Here is a 17,629-nt window from a genome sequence, read left to right as displayed (position 1 = left end):
GACTCTTCGAAATTTTTATCTGGCTACATAGTTTGTTGTTTCTTTGTTTCTTTTAAAGGCAAAAATATTTTTGATGATGCTGAGTTATAAGGTTGCCGCAATCATTTGTTTTGTTCTTTTGGTATGAGAATCAAAATATTCTGTTTGCCTTTTCGAACATTTCTGTATTATTTCGCTTTCTATAGAACTTCATGGCCCATATGTATGTTTAAGATCGCAAATGTACTCTATTATAAATTTTGCTTAGTTTATTCTTGACATTACAAGAGCAACAATTGATCGGTTCAATTGACGTTTTTTTGGTTTTCGGTTGCTATTGTCTTAACAGTTTCTGTGCATGGAGAGCTTTTTAGACATCTACAATTTAATATCAGATCGGACGAGGTGTAGTTTAAATTATTTCTCAAAATTTTAAGTTCAGCAGATCTGGTTGAGATTTTGATCTTATCGATTTAGAGCGTTCTGTAGATCATATCGAGAAATGATTTTGAATCTAGTTTCTGAATTAGAATCAAGTTTCTCGGGTACATGTTTGTTCTAGATAATTTTATAGAGGTTAGCAACAAGTTTTGTAAAATAAATCAACAGATTTTTCTGATGACAAAAATTTTTTCCGCAAATAATATCCAATTTTTGCCAAATATCGATTGTTCAAAGTTTGCTTACAGAAATACAGGTTCTTCGTTTTCTTGACCTTTGAGTATTTCGTATGAAAACAGCCAAGTTGCTTCCAACAACAAAGAATAGTACACTGTATATAAACTTAAACATTTTTAGCGTTAATTTGGAAATAACATCTGTGTCTTTTCAAGACTCAGAGAGCAGTATTTTTATTACACAGGTTTTTACGACTCGAAGAGGAGTACTGGTATTATACAGGGTTTATTTTTCAAGTTTGTTCGTGACTTGAATTTTAACTTCTTTTCGATCTTTTACCTATGTTTTTGAACGTTGACTTCTGTATTCAAAAACTGATCTTTAACAGAAGCTTAGTTTGTATTGTTTAGTAGTTGGGAACTGCTGGTAATATTTAAGGTGAAAAGGGTGTTGTGAGAATTTTTGATTGCATATAAGTTCCTTCTACCTGTCTAAACTAACTCCTACCTATCAATTCATTTGCCTATCTGCCTACCTCCCCCCCCCTCCCCCCTAGCTCCCCCTCACCTCCCTACCCGCCACTACTCCTATGTTTTTTCTACCAGCTATGTTTTATGCAAAATTTTTGACCGTTTTCTAGATCATTCTTTCGATTTCCCGACTGGAGTGAGTTTTTCACCGCTCCCCTGTCGGAATTTCTTGCACCATAAAACTTTATCTAGCTTATGTACCTTCTAAATTGATTGTCTCACCAGTCGTTAGAGACCAATTCGTCCGACGTCAGTTAATTTATTTTTCGTTATGTTCAACTCGCTATTTTTTTCTATCACTGACTAATTGACCTTTCTGGTCTAGGAAACAGCTTCCTTGATAATGTTAGGAGTTTTAGCCAATTGTTTCGTACTATCTCATAACGTGAGTTACTAACATGTATACATAAACGTCAATTGAAATTATGGATAAAAATAACATCAAAGAAGAAGGAATATAAATTTATTTTGGTAATAGATCTTTCACACAATTATCTAACGTACGTAAAAACAGCAATATGCCTTCGGCTATAGCCTTTTCTCAAGAAAATTGACGATCCGTGAAGGAATAGTTGAAAACTCCTTGCTTTTTAACAGCTGATTTGATTATATCTAATATTTACAAATTGTTGATGTCACATGTACAAAAATATCCCCTCAATGCTCGCAAGTAACACGCACGTTTGGTTCGTAGAATTCAGTTCCATGTTTGAACGGGTCTGAAATGATAAAATTGACACGGAGACATTCGCGTCCAATTTTTTGCAACTATTGTATTCATTGACGTGACACGTTACAGCAGTTTACATCGTTAATTGTCAGATTTAATGGAGCAGAAAATATGTCTGCAATATTTCTTCGCAGACTAAAATTGCTAGAGGTGTTTTTCAGAGCGCGTTAATTGTCAGTCGTATTTCTTGCAGCGCTCTTTTTCCTTCAGTTTTTGCTGCATATTTTCCCCAATTTCTGAGCTAATGAGCTCAGCATAAAACTGATGTTGAATATCCATTAGTATTGACTTCAGATATTTTCTCTTTTTTCGTATAACTTACAAGATATGCTCAATAAATTGCTTTGAATTCAACTAACAAAAGTTAATAATAATGAACTTCAGATTTTTTTATGACTAAATCGATTGACGGTTGCTTTGAAATATAGTTGTTCATATAATCAATATGAGCGGTTTGATTATCAAACTTTGTAATAACTTAAGCAGTTACGTAAGACTTACCAGATCAAAAATTCAGTGACGTAATTTTGTCGACAATCAGCTTTGAGTAACTCAACACCGTTTTTTCTTCGGGAAATTTGAACAAAGGTACGGCAAGCTGTACATCAAACTGCGTTTGAGTTTGAATGTGTTTTTAACGGCATCAAATTGTTTTTAAGTATTTCGTGATCAAGGTTTAGGCATTTTGAACGGGTGCAAAATTGGGTTGCTGACTTCTGTTGCATTTGAGAATTTTTGCGAAAGCAGTTCTGAAGTTGGCATTCATACAGCTATACACTAAAGGGTTCATCATTGAATTAACATAACCTAACCAGACAATACTGGCGTAAATTTTCTCAGGCCGCTTCCGTCCAGCTTTCTCCGGGGGTAGGAAAGCCTCGTAAACATACATGACAAAAAATGGTGTCCAGCAAATTAAAAACAGAGTCACGACAACTAACAAGACAAGAGCCGCCTTTCGTTCTTGCTTCACGCAAATTTTCTCCATTTTCACGACAAACTCTACGACTGAACGTGGAGTTCTAGGCTTACTGTCATTTTTAGAGTCGGTTTTTTTCGAGTCATCTGATTTGTGAATTGCCGAGTTGCTGCTCTGTTGGTGTTCGTCGTTGCATTTCAAGCCTCTCAGCTCGAGTTTGTCTCCTAAACGGTTGAACAGAGGAATATACTTTTCTCTCTATTAAATATACTTTTCTTTATTATAAACACTGACTAACTTGATGTTCTTGGGACAAAGCCATTTTTATGGTGAGGTTGTCGATGATAGAACAAAAACTGATAAACCTCAAATTTGTCCTGAGGAGACATCACATTGACATATTTGATGTTCTCCCCAAATCCATATAACTTCTTGATTGTAAATTAATTGTGTAATCATTAAGTAAATTACTTGATATGTATTTGGAAAAATTCATTATTATTATTAAACGGTTGAACAGAGGACAACACTGGATAACAGAGGACATATATTAAACTTAACATCATAAAACCAGCAGATGATTACTAAGCAAGACCTGCGGGAACCAGGCAAAGATCTTGTAAGATGTTGGCAGTCTGTGATCAAACTTGCTCGTATAATTGCTGTGGCTATTTTATTCACAGTATACTGCTGGTCCGTACATTAGATACTTAAACGACGGGGTTAATCGCGGGACCACATGTATAACTTGAGAGTTCAACCCCTAGTTCTACTCTTGGTATATAGTTAAGTATTAAAGAAAGTTAAATGCAAATATGAATTAATAAGTTATGTTATACAGCATCAATTATGAACCGAGCATGAAGGGATAGAATAGTTAAAGTTATTAAGACTGAGATAGTACAAGTTAGCACAGGTTAAAATATTTTAAGTTAACTTGTAACTTAGATAGAATTTAAGAGATGTTAAATTATAACTTAGAGAAGTTAAGCTGAACTTACCTGATTTCCAAATTTGTGCTAAGTTAATATTTTATGACTTAGAGAGTTCTTAGTTAAGAACAAGTCACAAAGTATTCTAAGTTAGAAAAATATCTCAAGTAAGCTGAGATTGAGCAAGGGAACAATACGGGAGTATGATTTTAAATCAGAAGTTATCAGGGACCAAAAAGTGTTGGTAGTTGAGCGTGCAAGCTCCTTTTATACTTGCGGACACGTGGTTCTCTAGTATCCTATTGGATAGAGATAACGAGTGTCGACAGAGTTACCAAGGTTAACTTGGTGTTATCTGTGTGGCGTGATAATATCACGTCATAGTATTCTCAGTTTTAGTTAGTGATCTTAAAATAGTAGCTTATTCAAAACTACTTAGTAATTTGTTCACAGGTAAAAATGGACTTTGTCCAAATCAAGTTTGTGCTTCACGCACTATAACGTAAATTCTCAAAATAGCACTAAGATTATCAAATAGTGTTACTGAGTGTAGCACACTTCAGTACAACAGGCTATTGTAGTTATATCAATATAAATAAGATTGTTAGTTTAATTGCTCAGAGCCGAAAGTTTTAATTGAAGACCTTATTTTCACTTTGAAACTGGTAGTCTTTCGACCAAGGTACACCATTACTTTGCAAATAACCAAGAACATAATTGTAGGCATAGGTCAGACACATCAATGCAATCCTAAGCTTTTCTACTGGCGCTGGGAAATCAATAATTTATGACCGAATGGACAGTTTTCTCTAAATATATACGTGCTTGAGCTTTTCTCTCATTTAGCAGAATTTTTTTTATTGCCTTCAATCTTTGTGTATAAGTTTTATAAAAAAATAATTAGTAACAGTTTGTTCTCAATTAGAAAGTTAACGTCGCGATTTTCAGCTTGACAGAAATTGATTGAAATCAAATGATAACAACTATTTAAAATCAAATTCCTATCTGATTGCCTAGCTGATGTGGGTACAAAACACAAGTGTAGAAGTAATTCTAGAACCGTATTTCCGTCTAACAAGACCTATATCGATCACTTAAGTTGTTCAGTGAATCAATTTTATCTATGAACAAAATATTTTGATTAAGGTCTTTCGAAAAGTGTAAATAAAATTTGAAAAGTGTAGAGACATTTTTTTGAAAGACACTTGCAAGCTTCTCTCTATGTTGTCTCCATAAGAGTCAGTCTTGTTAGTGGATAATAATTTTGTTACCATCGTTGGCAACATTTTACAAGATAACTGTCAATTGCAAAAATATTACAAGAGTTTGCAACCTCGCTTTTGGCATAAGGCTCTTTGTTTGTTTTGAGACAGCCTATATATCTGACACAAAAACAGCTCCCTATATATTGGAGGCCCTGTGTACAAATAAAATACATGATAATGTCCTCAGAATATTAATTGAGGCTAAAGAGGGTTAATTAAATATTTATTAATCGTCACCCAAAATTTGGTTTAGATCGCCAAAATTTAGGCTATAAATTTTAAGCTAAGAGTGAACAATGGAAGATAGCAGAATTGGATTTTGCTCTGAAGTTTGTAAAATGTATGCTCTGCTACTTAATATCCGACTTGGCGTCTTGCATAATTGGTAAAATGATGACTTCTCTGAAAAAATTTTGCTGAATCGTAAATTTTGTTATTCGTAAAAAAAACTATTAAGTAAATTCTGAGATATTTTTTGGCTTTAAGTGGCCCATTTAAATATCTACGGTAAATACTCGGGTTACACTCCAATTGGCTCTCCTTGGTTGTGTCTCTATTGCCGAGGAAGAAGGTGTGTGGAGTGAAAATATTTTCACTATTTATTACAAAAAATTTCTAAAAATTTGTTTGCTAATTTTAAGCCATTATTCTTAGATGCCAATTCTGCCGGATCTGCGCCCTGTCCTAATATTTCTTCCTTATTATATGAATTTTACGAAAAAGTCAATTATTACGAGAAGCAGAAAAAACGTGCAAAATCTTTGATACCTTTTGAAAAGGAAGCAGTCGGCTCAACTTTCTTCTTTCTCTGCAACTCAGACGTTGAGGGTCTTCTCACACTCGACTCAACATCTCTCTTCACTTTCCTGCTAGTCTCCCCATCCGCCTTCCTATTAATATCCGTACAACTCGCAATCGCCGAGTTGCGAATGTTGTTGATGCGGATTCGCTCGGAGGCACGGACCTTGGGCAAACTGTCCCGGCGACGCTGGATTCTGTTTTTGGCTGCCTGGTATATGTGGTAGTATGTTATCATGATTACAATGAGAGGAATGATGAATGAGCCCATTGTTGAGTAGATGACGTAAGATGTCTCCTGAGGGTAGTCGCACTTTTTGTACCCTTGTCCAAAATAACCTAGAAACGATCCAAAACATGTTCTATCTTTTCAACTGCAGCAATCCCCACCCCTTGAAAATTTCAGCACCTTACGATCTTTAGAAAGATCATGCGCGCTTGGGGTTGCAAAATGAATGACCCCGGAATGAACAGTTATCTTTGTTCGTATTTGACCACCAAAAGGATTGACGTACGAATTAGGCTATTCTTATGGTTCCTTCATTCAAAAACTTTAGAATAACTGAAAAAATTCTAAATAAAATATTAAAACATCTGAATAATAAATCTGACCAACACTTACCTCTGACGGTTACTAACTACGGTTATATTGAAATATTTACAGAAAAATGTAGACCTTCAGAAAGTGCGGTCAAATTGTAAGACTTTCAAGGCAATAGCCAATTTTCGAATAGCAACGCGCAAGTCGAAAAAATGATCTTAGACAACCTTGGAAGAACCTTGTAAGATCTTGACAGCTATTGTTTCAATTTCTGCTGGAACCCTTTACTGCTAACCTTCAACTGGCGTGAAGTTGAGATTGATCCACCCGAAGAGGGGAGGGAAAGCGACCAGAGCAGAGAATCCCCATGCAGCCAGAATGCCCATCACTGCAATGGGGGGAGTGCGCACTTGGGCATACCAGATGGGTCTAGAGATAGCCAGGTACCTGTCGATGCCTGAAACACAAAAAATTCTGCTATGAGTGCGAAACACCTGATCCAACATCTCGCATTTTTATAAATTTGTATTTTTGATGTGGGAAAAATAAAAAAAACTATAAATTTTTAAGCTAATTTTGACTACTTTTGCATATTTGCTCAATTTTGGAGAAAAATTCATTTTACGACAAAAATTAGTCTTTGTACATTTTTTTCTGTGAATTTGGTATTTTTAGCTTTTTATGATATTTATCTAAATTAATCTTTTCCTCAAATGATTTTTGACTATAACTTTATCGTTCAGTAAGAAACAAAACTTTTAGCAATTATATTTTTTTCTTGAAATTATTGAGTGCAGCGTTAGCTTCCATAAGTAAGTACGTCTACTTTTCATAACAAGTTCTTTATACCTCTAGGATTAAATGCAACCAAACTTGAGCTGCGTCAATTTTTAAAACAGTTGCTAAACTGGCTACTATCAGTTTTGATCATTGAGGAATTTTGAAATGCATTACGGCGCTGACTGCATTTTTGAATCATCTTGCACGATTTGAATCCGCTCATCACTATGGGGTGTTAATAATTCAAATAATTTGGATTGAGTCGTGCTTTCTCTTCTTTATTGTTAAAACATTTGATGATTTTTGGGAACAACTAAAAATAAAAGTCAACATAACTTTAGCTACAGTAAAGCATTAAAGGGTGCGGAAACGAGACGTGAACATCTTACGGCTGAAACGTCTTTAAAAGTGCGAGGGCTTTAGTTTTCCATTGATTTTTTCTTGAGCAGCATATTTTTCATTTTTCACTCTTTTTCGTTGATTTACTCTCGAACTCTATTAAATTGCAATATTTAGGTGGTTTTTATAGTACTGCAACTGCTTAAACTATTTAGTAAATTTGTCAACATGACATATGCTAATAAAAAAGAGATACAGGTTTCAATATCTTTTAACAATAAATTTTTTAATTCGAAGTTTTGAAGCCACTTTCTGTTCGAAAAAGTGACAAATTTTTAAATTCTAACCACGTTTCCTATTTTAGTGCTGTGCCTTTACTTAGTTTGTTGATCGAATATGTTAAGCAGAAGGGATTAATAGAACGCATGCTTAACTTGAAGCTATAAGTCCTGAACATTCGACATCATTAGCTCTCCAAAAAAAAATATTTTAATCGTCCAAAGTCCTATAGATGTCATTTTGAGATGTGAATTTATGATCAATTTATTTTCTCTGGATCTTATTTCAAAACTTGTCGAGCATTTTTTTTATTTGCCGTATTTTATTGCAGTTTCTGTTGCACTCATTTGATCACAAATCAAGTTGGACTGCCAAGTTGGACTTCAATCTATCTATTCTATCTAAATTTTCGCTTCTGCCGTTGTTTTTTTTATTATGGACAGGTTTCCTTAATTATACTGTATGAAGTTAATTTCTTGATCATTAACCTCTTTCCTTTCCTCAATCTTGAATATGACTTTTGCTCATTTATTGATGTAGAAGTGACAATTTCAGCTGTATCTGAAAACCAAATATGTCACGCAAACCAAGGTACTGTAGGTTTCTTGTACATTTGGTTTTAAAATGAGGACAGATTTTGACATCAGATGCGTCACGGCTTTATCTTAATGATATCAATAGACTTTATAACAACAGATATCTGCAAAATATTTGTCAGATATTTGCGGGCTTATCAAAAAGTGACAGGGAAAAGTACCACAGTACTCTCAATGACAACTACAACAAGAATTAGTTCTAACTTGAAATAACAATAGCAGAAACGATTTAGTTTGTTATTCAGCTCGCATCACACACCAGCTGGTAGTTTTCACAAAGCAAAGGGGCAATTTTTCAAATTGGCGGCATATCTAAATTTCTAAATTTGGTTCAATTTAGTTGGAGGTTAAACACAAACTACCAGATAAACAGACAAATACTGCCATAATTCATATAATTAGAAGTTTTTTAATCAAAATATCTATCAAGCCTCTTGCTTGAGTATACCGTTGGGATCTAATCCTTTTTTCTTACACAAATTTTTATTTTTTTAAGTAGACCTAATTTTAAAATTTAATTTGATTGCAAGTTGTTCCGACCCACTTTAGTGGGGTGAAGAACTGTATAATCAAATTGTTTTTGTTTCATTCAGTTTTGGTCAATCGATATAATTGTGAGTGGTATCATTAGAAATCCCGTCCAGCGTAAAATCTGGAATGAAAAAATTTTTTTTTTATTTTTGCTATTCATATGCAGTTATCGAGGTGTAAAATTTTGTGAATAGTATACGATAATCCGTTGTTTAGTGTAATTGACTTTATCTTTTAAGATAAATGAGTGCTGCTGAATTGTTCGATTCGAGTTTCTTGTCTATAATTTATGCTAAATTTTTCAAAATGCAGACTTTCTTGAAAAAGGGAAACAAATATGTTTTTTAGTCCACTTTCCTTACATCTTCTGAAAGTAGACACCTTAAAATTGCAGTGATGCTCTTCTGAAGCTCAAAAAGAGAGCTAGTTGTATTCCCGCCAGCTTTGAGGGTCTTATGGATTTATAGTTTTGCCAGTTTTTCGCAAATTTAAACTCAATAATTATACAACTTTCATTATTTGTGTTTGATTTACTGAAAAATTTTGCTTAAAAAGTCCTCTACAACAATTTGAAAAAATTGGGTGTCTTTTCAGCCCTGCGGCAATATCAGAGCTGATCTTAATCTCACAATGAATGCTTTCGTTAAAAGAATTTTTTTAAATGGGGTGCGATTTAAAAAAAAATTCCGCTTTATAGTTTTTTATGTATATTCCTGACAAAAATTTCAAAATCAGAGATAAGTTCGTGACAGATACTATCCCAAAATAATAAGGCCAAAAGACCTTAAATTATTGTTTCAAAGTTATTTTAATGGCTCTGACCAACCGCTTTCATAAAATTTTATGAACCTCTTATATTTTGCCTTCTTTTAATATACCTTTTGTAGTCCTATGACTTAGTTTTCCCAGTCAAAGACCCAATTGATTTCTTCGAGAGCTATAGTTGAAACTAGAAAATGCCTACAGTTGTTGTGTAATGTCTTTTTGACTCTCAATTTGTTTGTTTATAGAAAAAAGTGGATTTTTGAACTGCCACTAATTTATATTATTTCTCAACTTTCGGCGTAGTCTGAAAAAAAAAAACAGACGAAAACCTATATCCTGTGATTTAAAAACTGATAAATGTAATGGTTCTTTATTTAACTATTGGTTTCTAGGTTTTGATACGAGGTTTCAATTTTTTATTTAGCATAATTGCATTTTTTTGCTTCGTTTTTCAATTTGTTTTCTAGTCGAACTGTCACATTATTGACAGGTCTAATTAACCGAAAGCACAATTGTAAAAATGCACAGTGTTAAAAAAGAGTATATGAATATGTTAAGGGTTGTTGCTGAAGAGTTGATGTTTATGCTGAGATACAGTTCTCTCGAAAATTTAGTGGATTTTTTAAATACTTTTTCGTCTTTGTTTGTCTTTTCTGTTGTTGTGCGACATATACGTGATAATGATAGGTCTTTATCATGACGTATAACTGAATTTATTTAAAGATTTTGTTTACAGCTGTTTGTATTAATGACTTTAAATTAAGTTTTAAGAAAGAAGTTTTTTTTTATTTGTCTCTTTTTTGCTTTCGTTTTTGTCACCATGAATGTCAATCTCACTAATAAGAAATCCTAACTACTTTTGTTGATTCAAACATGATTTTTTTGGTTGGTTATATGTTTTGACTGATGGCTTCGGCTACACTAAATAATGACAGGTCTCATTCGCTCCCTATGGAGTTATAAATGAAAAAGTTACGTTACGTTAATCACTTTGAATTTTATTGTATTCAAAAATAAAAATTTATAAAAGAACTTCGCACTTTTTTGCACTTTTTTGTGTCGACCTGTTACCCAGTCGCTTTGAGGACAGGTACCATGTCTTTTCCGCTATAATGTATAGGTTAATTTGTTTCGTGTAGGTTTTGTCTGATGCGAGTTTGATTTTGTTGTGAGTTTTTGAAATAGCGAAACCCAGTTTTGGTCGTAGTTAATGTTTGTTATTTGATCTTTATTTTTGTCTTTCCTAGTAGTCCAATTAACAACAAATTTCATGGGCCCTCTAGCGTGACATTATTGTATTCCATCAGTGGTTTATTGAACGACATGTATTTTGGTTGAACATTTTCTATCTCTTCTTCATTTGGTATCCAATTATGTGCAGAACGTTGATGAGCGGTATCGGAATATTATGTGCTTACGCACCTTACCGAGCCTCTTTGTTCTCTGTTCATTACTTTATTATCTAATAGCATATTCTATCGATTGTATGATTTTATATGGCAATCAATTTTGAATGAAACGTCCGTCAGGCTGAAACACTTACGATAATAAAAACCAGACCACGGTTTTCTGTCTTATTATCCCACTGACGTTTTTGGTTGTATTCTGACTTTCAACTTAAAAAATACAAAAACTTAGTTTTTTAAAATATTTTTTGATATGTCAAAAGTGCTATGATATTGTTTATTATTTAATAATGCACAGTTCCGGGTTTTGGGGTTTTAAACTAATTGTTTCGGAATTTGATTGAACTCTTTAAAAGATGCGTTAAATAGTTTTGATTGGAGGTGGCTGCTCGTCATGTTTCAGAAGGATTTCGAACACTTCATTTTTTTATTATTATTTTAGACTATTCAAGAATGAAAGAGTGTAATAATTGTTAAAACTGATGCCAAAATTGCTTTCCGGTACTTTTTACAAATTTTATCTTAGACCAATTTTTAAAATGAGCTTCTGACAAAAAAAGTGTTCGAAGAACATCTATTTCAAAACTCTTGGCTAAATATTGATTATCGAATTATTTGATAATAAAAAATGCTACCAGACAATTAAACTTTAATTTAAGTTTGCAAAGTTAGAATCAAAAATGCCAGATCAAAAATATGCTTTTTTTTCAACAAAAGGTCAGATGTGAGATTCAAAAGCCGAAGACGCACTCTGATTAAAACAAAGAATGCAAATATACATTCGACAAAATTTTATCTGTTCTAATTACCATAAAAAGCTCTGCTTAAACTTCTGAGACTAGAAAAGTCTCAGACGTAAATAATTTTACAATCTGCTCTTTTGATTTTTTTTAAAAATCCTTTTGAAATTTTTTTCAATCAGCTGCTAGTTATGTTTTTAACACAAAAACTATTACTTCAAATTTAAGTTAAATTAGTCTGAGTTCTACTGTTAGGAATTTTTTGTAATTAAACAAATAGAGATCATCAAACGTAACTAATGAAAAATGCGGTCAAAACATGTAATTTTTTTTCCAAATGGCTGATATTCTTGTTTTAAGCTTGTAGCTAAAAAAATGCATTTTAACTGATGAAAACGATTACGAAGATTGTTTATCTTCTAATGTGGATCCTAAAAGCAAAACTAATCAAAATTTTGAAGTAATTTTTGGTAAACATTTGCTTTTGGTTGGAGATTTTTGTTAATTATTGTTCCGAGCCCACTTGTGGGTGGAGAAACTATACACTCATTGGGTTTTTATTTGTTCAGACCATTTTGGCCTATCGATATACTTATCGTAGAGAAAATAAAATTAAAAAGCGAAATTAAAAAGATTTTTCTGAAATTCGTTTTCTTTTCAAGGAGTTATTGAGGTTTAAAATTTCTTGTAAACACGGGATATTTGGTTCATTTTGTTCATTTTTAGCAAAATTTTTGTTCGAAATAACATTTTTTTTAAAAAAATTTTTAATTCAAAATTGTTTTTGACGCTTTAAAATGCATCATTTTGGCATTCCTAATAGACGAAAGGCGATTAAAAAGACTAGTCCTGGTCTCGTAGGGAAATTTACTATTAAAAAATTCTAATTTTATAGAAAAATTTTTGAAGAATTATAGAAAAAAAAGAATTATAGAAATTTTTGTATATGTTTTTTAAGTCACTAAGAGAAAAGCCACCTTTCATATTGAGGTTCCTTTAATGATAAACCTCATTTACAGTCCAATGATGCCCAATGAACAGAGAATTAGCATTAAAGAAACCGCTTATATTTTTTTTTTTGGCTTTAACTCTGAGTGTTCGTAATTTTTAATGAAATTTTGGTTTTCTTTTGACATTTTACTGAATTTTTGGAGTCCTATGCCAAGAACACGTTAACTAAGAGTGCAATAGACTTCCTAATGAGCATTAAGTGAACCTATCTAGTGCTTTGAGGGAACAGCTAATGGTTGTTAAGACTTTTCAATAAAATGGGAAATTTTTTTTGGACGTTAGCCGATCTTAAACTTATTATTTTGAACACTAAGTCAGTCCCAGTAAAAACAGTCAACCCGGTCTTTTCTAGTGCAACCAAGATTTATCTGGTTAGCTGTTTTATGGTCAATTACTGGCCTTATGACTTCGATGCGACGAGTTTTCATGATTTTTTTTTAATTTTTGGATATCTAATTCATAACTTTGTTTCCTTTTGAAATCTTATCAGATTATCCTCATATTGATAGTTCCCATTGGCTCAGAGAAGACGTTACAAGAATCATGGATAAATTTTTCAAAGAAAAGCTTCTGGAATAAATGGCTGCGACACTTTCTTCTAGCACTTTTCTAATAAATTTTGGTTTTCGCCTTTGTTTGCTATTGTTTTCATAGTCATAAGACTTATTCTGATGTCTTATTGAAGACTGGTCAAAGACAAGTAGCATTTTCTTCCCATGTAGGGACATTGTAGCGTAATTGCTGACTTCCATTGAAAGTTGTTGAGTTTAATGTCGTTGACACTCGGGGTTTTATCAAAAAATAAAAAGTCTATTGTTTTCAAAAAAAATTAACAGTAAAGAGAAACGTTTGTTCTGTATTGTTCTTTTTTAATGGCTCGTTTTAATGGACTTTTGTCTCATTTTTTAAAAAAAATTATCTGCTTTCTTTTTTATTCTTTATGTAGTCGTCAAATGCTGAGAAGTCTCAAAAACTTCTAATTTAGGATTGAATGAATGATAGTATTCTATGCAGTTTGTACATAGCGAATTGTCTTGAAGTTTATGATAATATTCGTATTAATTTTTTTTAAAAATTTTTGGTATATTTTGAAATTTTTATAGTTTTTTGTATAATTTTTATTGTTCTTTTCGTCAAATTTTTATTTTTTTCTAATTGAGAGGTCCATCAAACTCCTTGTGAATCAAAAATTAAACTTTCTGTTGATATTTTGTCGCAACTGATGTTTGTTTGGGACAATATGCGTTTTCATAAATGTTTTGTGAAAGGTCAATATATTTCTTCTCTTTTACCAAACACAGCCCAATCTTTTTCAATTGAGGCCCAAATGAACTTATTTAATAGTTAAAAATAATTTGAACTCAATTATTATTGATAACAATTGAAATAAAAAAACAATATTTAGATCAGAGCTAATGATTTTGATGGCTTCAATATTTGTATTTTCGCAGATTGTTTGTTATTTCTTGAGTTTTCCTGTATCTTTAGTCCGTTTCTATGGCTTAGTCTAACCAAGGACAGGTCATATCAGATTCGTAATGATTTTTGAGTTTCGCCTCATTATTTTTCCTTTTTACTTGTTACCTAGTCTCATTAAGGAAAAATCCAACCTGCTGTACAGTTGAGTTAAAAGAAAATTTGTGCAGTTAAGGTTTTATCTGATTGCATTTTGACGTTGTTTACTAAGTGCTTTTACATTTAGGCTTTGAGTTTTTGTTTTTGTTTTTTTATTAATTTTTTTTTAGTTTTTTTTTGTTTTTTTTTCTCGCAGTTTTTTATTGGCAGATCTGTTGAGCGCTGTAATTAGGCATGGCAATATGTAATTCAGTTAGTAGTTTGTGTTTGGAAGTATTTTTAGAACTCAAACATCTATTTTTGGTTATCTCTTCATTTGGTTGACAATTAAGTCAAAAATCCAGATCAGCTCGGGTCGGAACTTCACGTACGAACGCACATTAACGAGCCTCCTTGTCCGTTTAAATTCCTACATCATAAAATGACTCGACAAAAAGCTTTTTTCTTCAGAACCAATTAAAATAATAGAGCATACTTAATTAGGAAAAAAAAACAAAAAGATTTGCAAACTGAATTGCTCAAAATTTAAAGGATTTTAAGTGATATGTTGGCGTGCATATGAAAACCAAAAAATGAGGCGTTTGAGCCGATGAAAAAATTTGAGCCTTACTTTTTTCCCTCAGGAAACCAAAAAAAACATGAAAACGTCTCCACAAGGATTGGTTCAGTTCTGAAGAGCTTTTCAATGGTACTTCTTTTGTATAGCTCCGGAAACGATATCGTGGGGCCAGAATTGTCTCAACAAAAAAGACCAGGGTGGCATAAAATACGTAACCCCAAATAATTTTGGAACAAAAATTGCGACACCTATACACAAGTGTTTAATTCGATGCTCATGACTTACCAATGAGACACATGTTGAGAATGCTGGCAGTGCACAGAAACACATCCATCACAATCCAAAAGTAGCAGAGAAAAGTGCTGAGAGGCCAGTACTGCAACACTTCATAGACCATACCCTGAGACATCACCAGAATAGCGGTCAAAAGGTCAGCCATGGCCAAGGACACCAGGGGGAAGTTCTGCACTTGCTGAAGGGACGTCTCAGTGAAAATTGCTCGGATTACTAGGAAATTTCCAAGCGTCGTTGAGAGGATAATTAACAAGAGAAGGATTATTGCGAATGAGTATAATGGCTGGGTTAAAGGCTCGACATACAGCAGTTGATCTGGGTCAGAACTGTTGTTAAACATTTTCAATAAAAGTTGACAAGTTTTGCTGTTGATGAAATAACGACGGAAGAAATTCGGTAACTTTGATTATTCAATAACTTGGATTAAGTTTTAACAACTGAGTTTTTGTTAAACTGTTTAAATTTTTGTTGACAAAAATAACGAAACTGACTTTGATAACTTCAGTAACTTGGCTTAACTTTCAAAACCGAGTTGTCGTTAAACGAGCATTTCAAGTATAATTTGATAATTTTCCATTGATAAAATTAACAAAACAATGACTGATATCATCAATAATTTTGATGACGGGTGTCGAATCTCGGTTCAAGTTGTACCAAAAAGGGGGCAGTGAAAGTGAAAATTTGAAGCAACGAATAATAATATTGCGGTCAATGAGGAATAATCGGTCAAGCGGAACTAATCGTAGTGATTAGAATCGTGACCGCTACTGCATATCAAACTGATAAAAATGTCAAAATTGTGATAGAGTCGAAAATGCGTACAAAATTGGATACGAAATTTTAGTAATTTATACTGTCGAGAATTCAATTTTTCTCGGATAATAGAGTTATGTAATTGAGAAACGTAACCTGAATACAATTAAGTTAATTTCCCTGTTCAGAATATACTTTTCAGAAATCTACTTTTTCATTGTAGATAAATTTGGTTCATAGTGAATCAATTTAAAACTCCATAACTGAGACATGGTAACTTTTGGTTAAATAATTGATATCTAGAGCATCAAAATTTCTGAGAATAAGATGAAGGAAAATTTTATTAAACATGTTTTCCTCATATTTGACAAGCAGAAAGTTTCCTTTATTGGTGTCATAGAGAGCGCTTGATTGCATACAAAACTAAGGGAATTTATAACGGTACATTGAAAAAGAAACGGTCTTTTCAATAATTTCACACCACAATCTGCAATATATGATGAACAACTTTCTAAATTGCTACCTAGGGGGGGGGGGGGGGGCTTACAGTACTTACAATACTTTCCCACATTAAGGGAGCTAAACAGGATACAATTATGAAATAACTCCAGTTTCTACTGGCAAAGTAGAATTAATTTTACAATTTTTTGTCCTACCACCAAATCCCACCTACAAATTTGAGATTAGTAAATTTATTTTTCTCTACAAACCAGGGAGAGTAAAGAAACAAAATGAAAAAGTGAAATTGCGGAATAAAATTATGGGACAAAGTGGTTACAAGCTTCAAAAGTAATTAACAAAAAAATGTGAAAAATTTGCTGCTTTTCCTATCAAAATATTACAAAAATTACATCTCGAAACGCCTCAAGCTTGTAATTAGTAAACGTGCTTTGTCATCGTGGAATAGTTATAAGTAAATTTTATTTCGAGGTTCAACGGTTATCAAAGGGCAAAAATGATTCAATTTTGTCGACTGAAAAATATATTCTTAAGGTAACTAAAAAAATCTTTTTTATAAGCATTTGAAAAGTAAAAATGCGATGTTTAAATGACTATTGAAAACCAACAGACCGTTAACAGCAGAAGGATAGAAAAGCGTATCGCAAAATGATAAAGCTCCATTTTTTGTAAATTGAGTTTTTTCAAAGAAATACAGACAGCTTTTAAGCCTTGACGGGAAGTGAAATTCAGTTCGAGAGAGTGAGATTACAACAAAATGCTTAGAAAGTTGAGTCTTTAATTCCTATCTTTATAAGCATACTTAAAACCGCTTCCTTTGCTTGTCTAGCTATTCACGCCAACAAAAATGTCACTCTGATACCCCCCCCCCCCTACCCAAGAGGGATTGCAAAAGCCATTTGAACATCTCCCCCCCCGCCGCCATAGAGGGCTTTCAAAAGCCATTTGAGTGTTAAATTTCGACCATTATGGAGCTTAATTTACCCACTGGTTTCTAAGTATCTACCGTTCTTTGTGTTTGTTTAGCGGATGTTCGTTTTTCCTTATTGTTCAGCACTTTTTGCTACGTCCTCTCGGTTAGATTATTTTTCAATTAAAGCACTCTCGAAACTGGGAAATTTAATTAGAGGGAATGAAATTGTGTCTTGAGTTTCCGCTGTAAAAGTGCTCGGGGTGACTTGAAAAGGAAGTCATTATAATTGGTTATCCGATAGTAATGGCTTCGAGAAC

General features: G+C 33.0%; 1 protein-coding gene across 2 annotated transcripts; it reads right to left on the bottom strand.

Annotated features, from left to right (window-relative positions):
* Window positions 1-1,568: 1,568 nt before the first annotated feature.
* LOC142340215 (putative G-protein coupled receptor No18) lies at window positions 1,569-16,421 on the bottom strand. Of its 2 annotated transcripts, XM_075390732.1 has the most exons (4): window positions 15,179-16,421; window positions 6,608-6,769; window positions 5,742-6,110; window positions 1,569-3,000 (listed from the first exon to the last, which is right to left on the bottom strand). In XM_075390732.1, exons 1-4 carry the CDS (start codon window positions 15,525-15,527, stop codon window positions 2,534-2,536), a joined length of 1,347 nt encoding a protein of 448 aa, XP_075246847.1. In that variant the 5' UTR covers window positions 15,528-16,421; the 3' UTR covers window positions 1,569-2,533. The 2 variants fall into 2 exon arrangements, 1 of the variants encoding a protein (XP_075246847.1); XR_012759063.1 differs by lacking the exons at window positions 5,742-6,110; window positions 6,608-6,769; window positions 15,179-16,421 and adding an exon at window positions 3,778-4,137 and having other exon boundaries at window positions 2,918-3,000.
* Between the last annotated feature and the right edge of the window lie 1,208 nt (window positions 16,422-17,629).

Source organism: Convolutriloba macropyga, chromosome 5 (genome assembly GCF_964194025.1).
Source record: "Convolutriloba macropyga chromosome 5, txConMacr16.3, whole genome shotgun sequence".
Lineage (NCBI taxonomy): Eukaryota > Metazoa > Xenacoelomorpha > Acoela > Convolutidae > Convolutriloba > Convolutriloba macropyga.
This window is presented reverse-complemented; position numbering and strand designations above follow the sequence as displayed.

Coding starts and splice junctions, on each gene's coding strand:
- LOC142340215 (XM_075390732.1), bottom strand. CDS start 15,527: ATGTTTAACAACAGTTCTGACCCAGATCAACTGCTGTATGTCGAGCCT. Junction 6,770..15,178: donor TCTCAACATGTGTCTCATTG/GTAAGTCATGAG, acceptor TTTGTGTTTCAG/GCATCGACAGGTACCTGGCT. Junction 6,111..6,607: donor CAACTTCACGCCAGTTGAAG/GTTAGCAGTAAA, acceptor GATCGTTTCTAG/GTTATTTTGGACAAGGGTAC.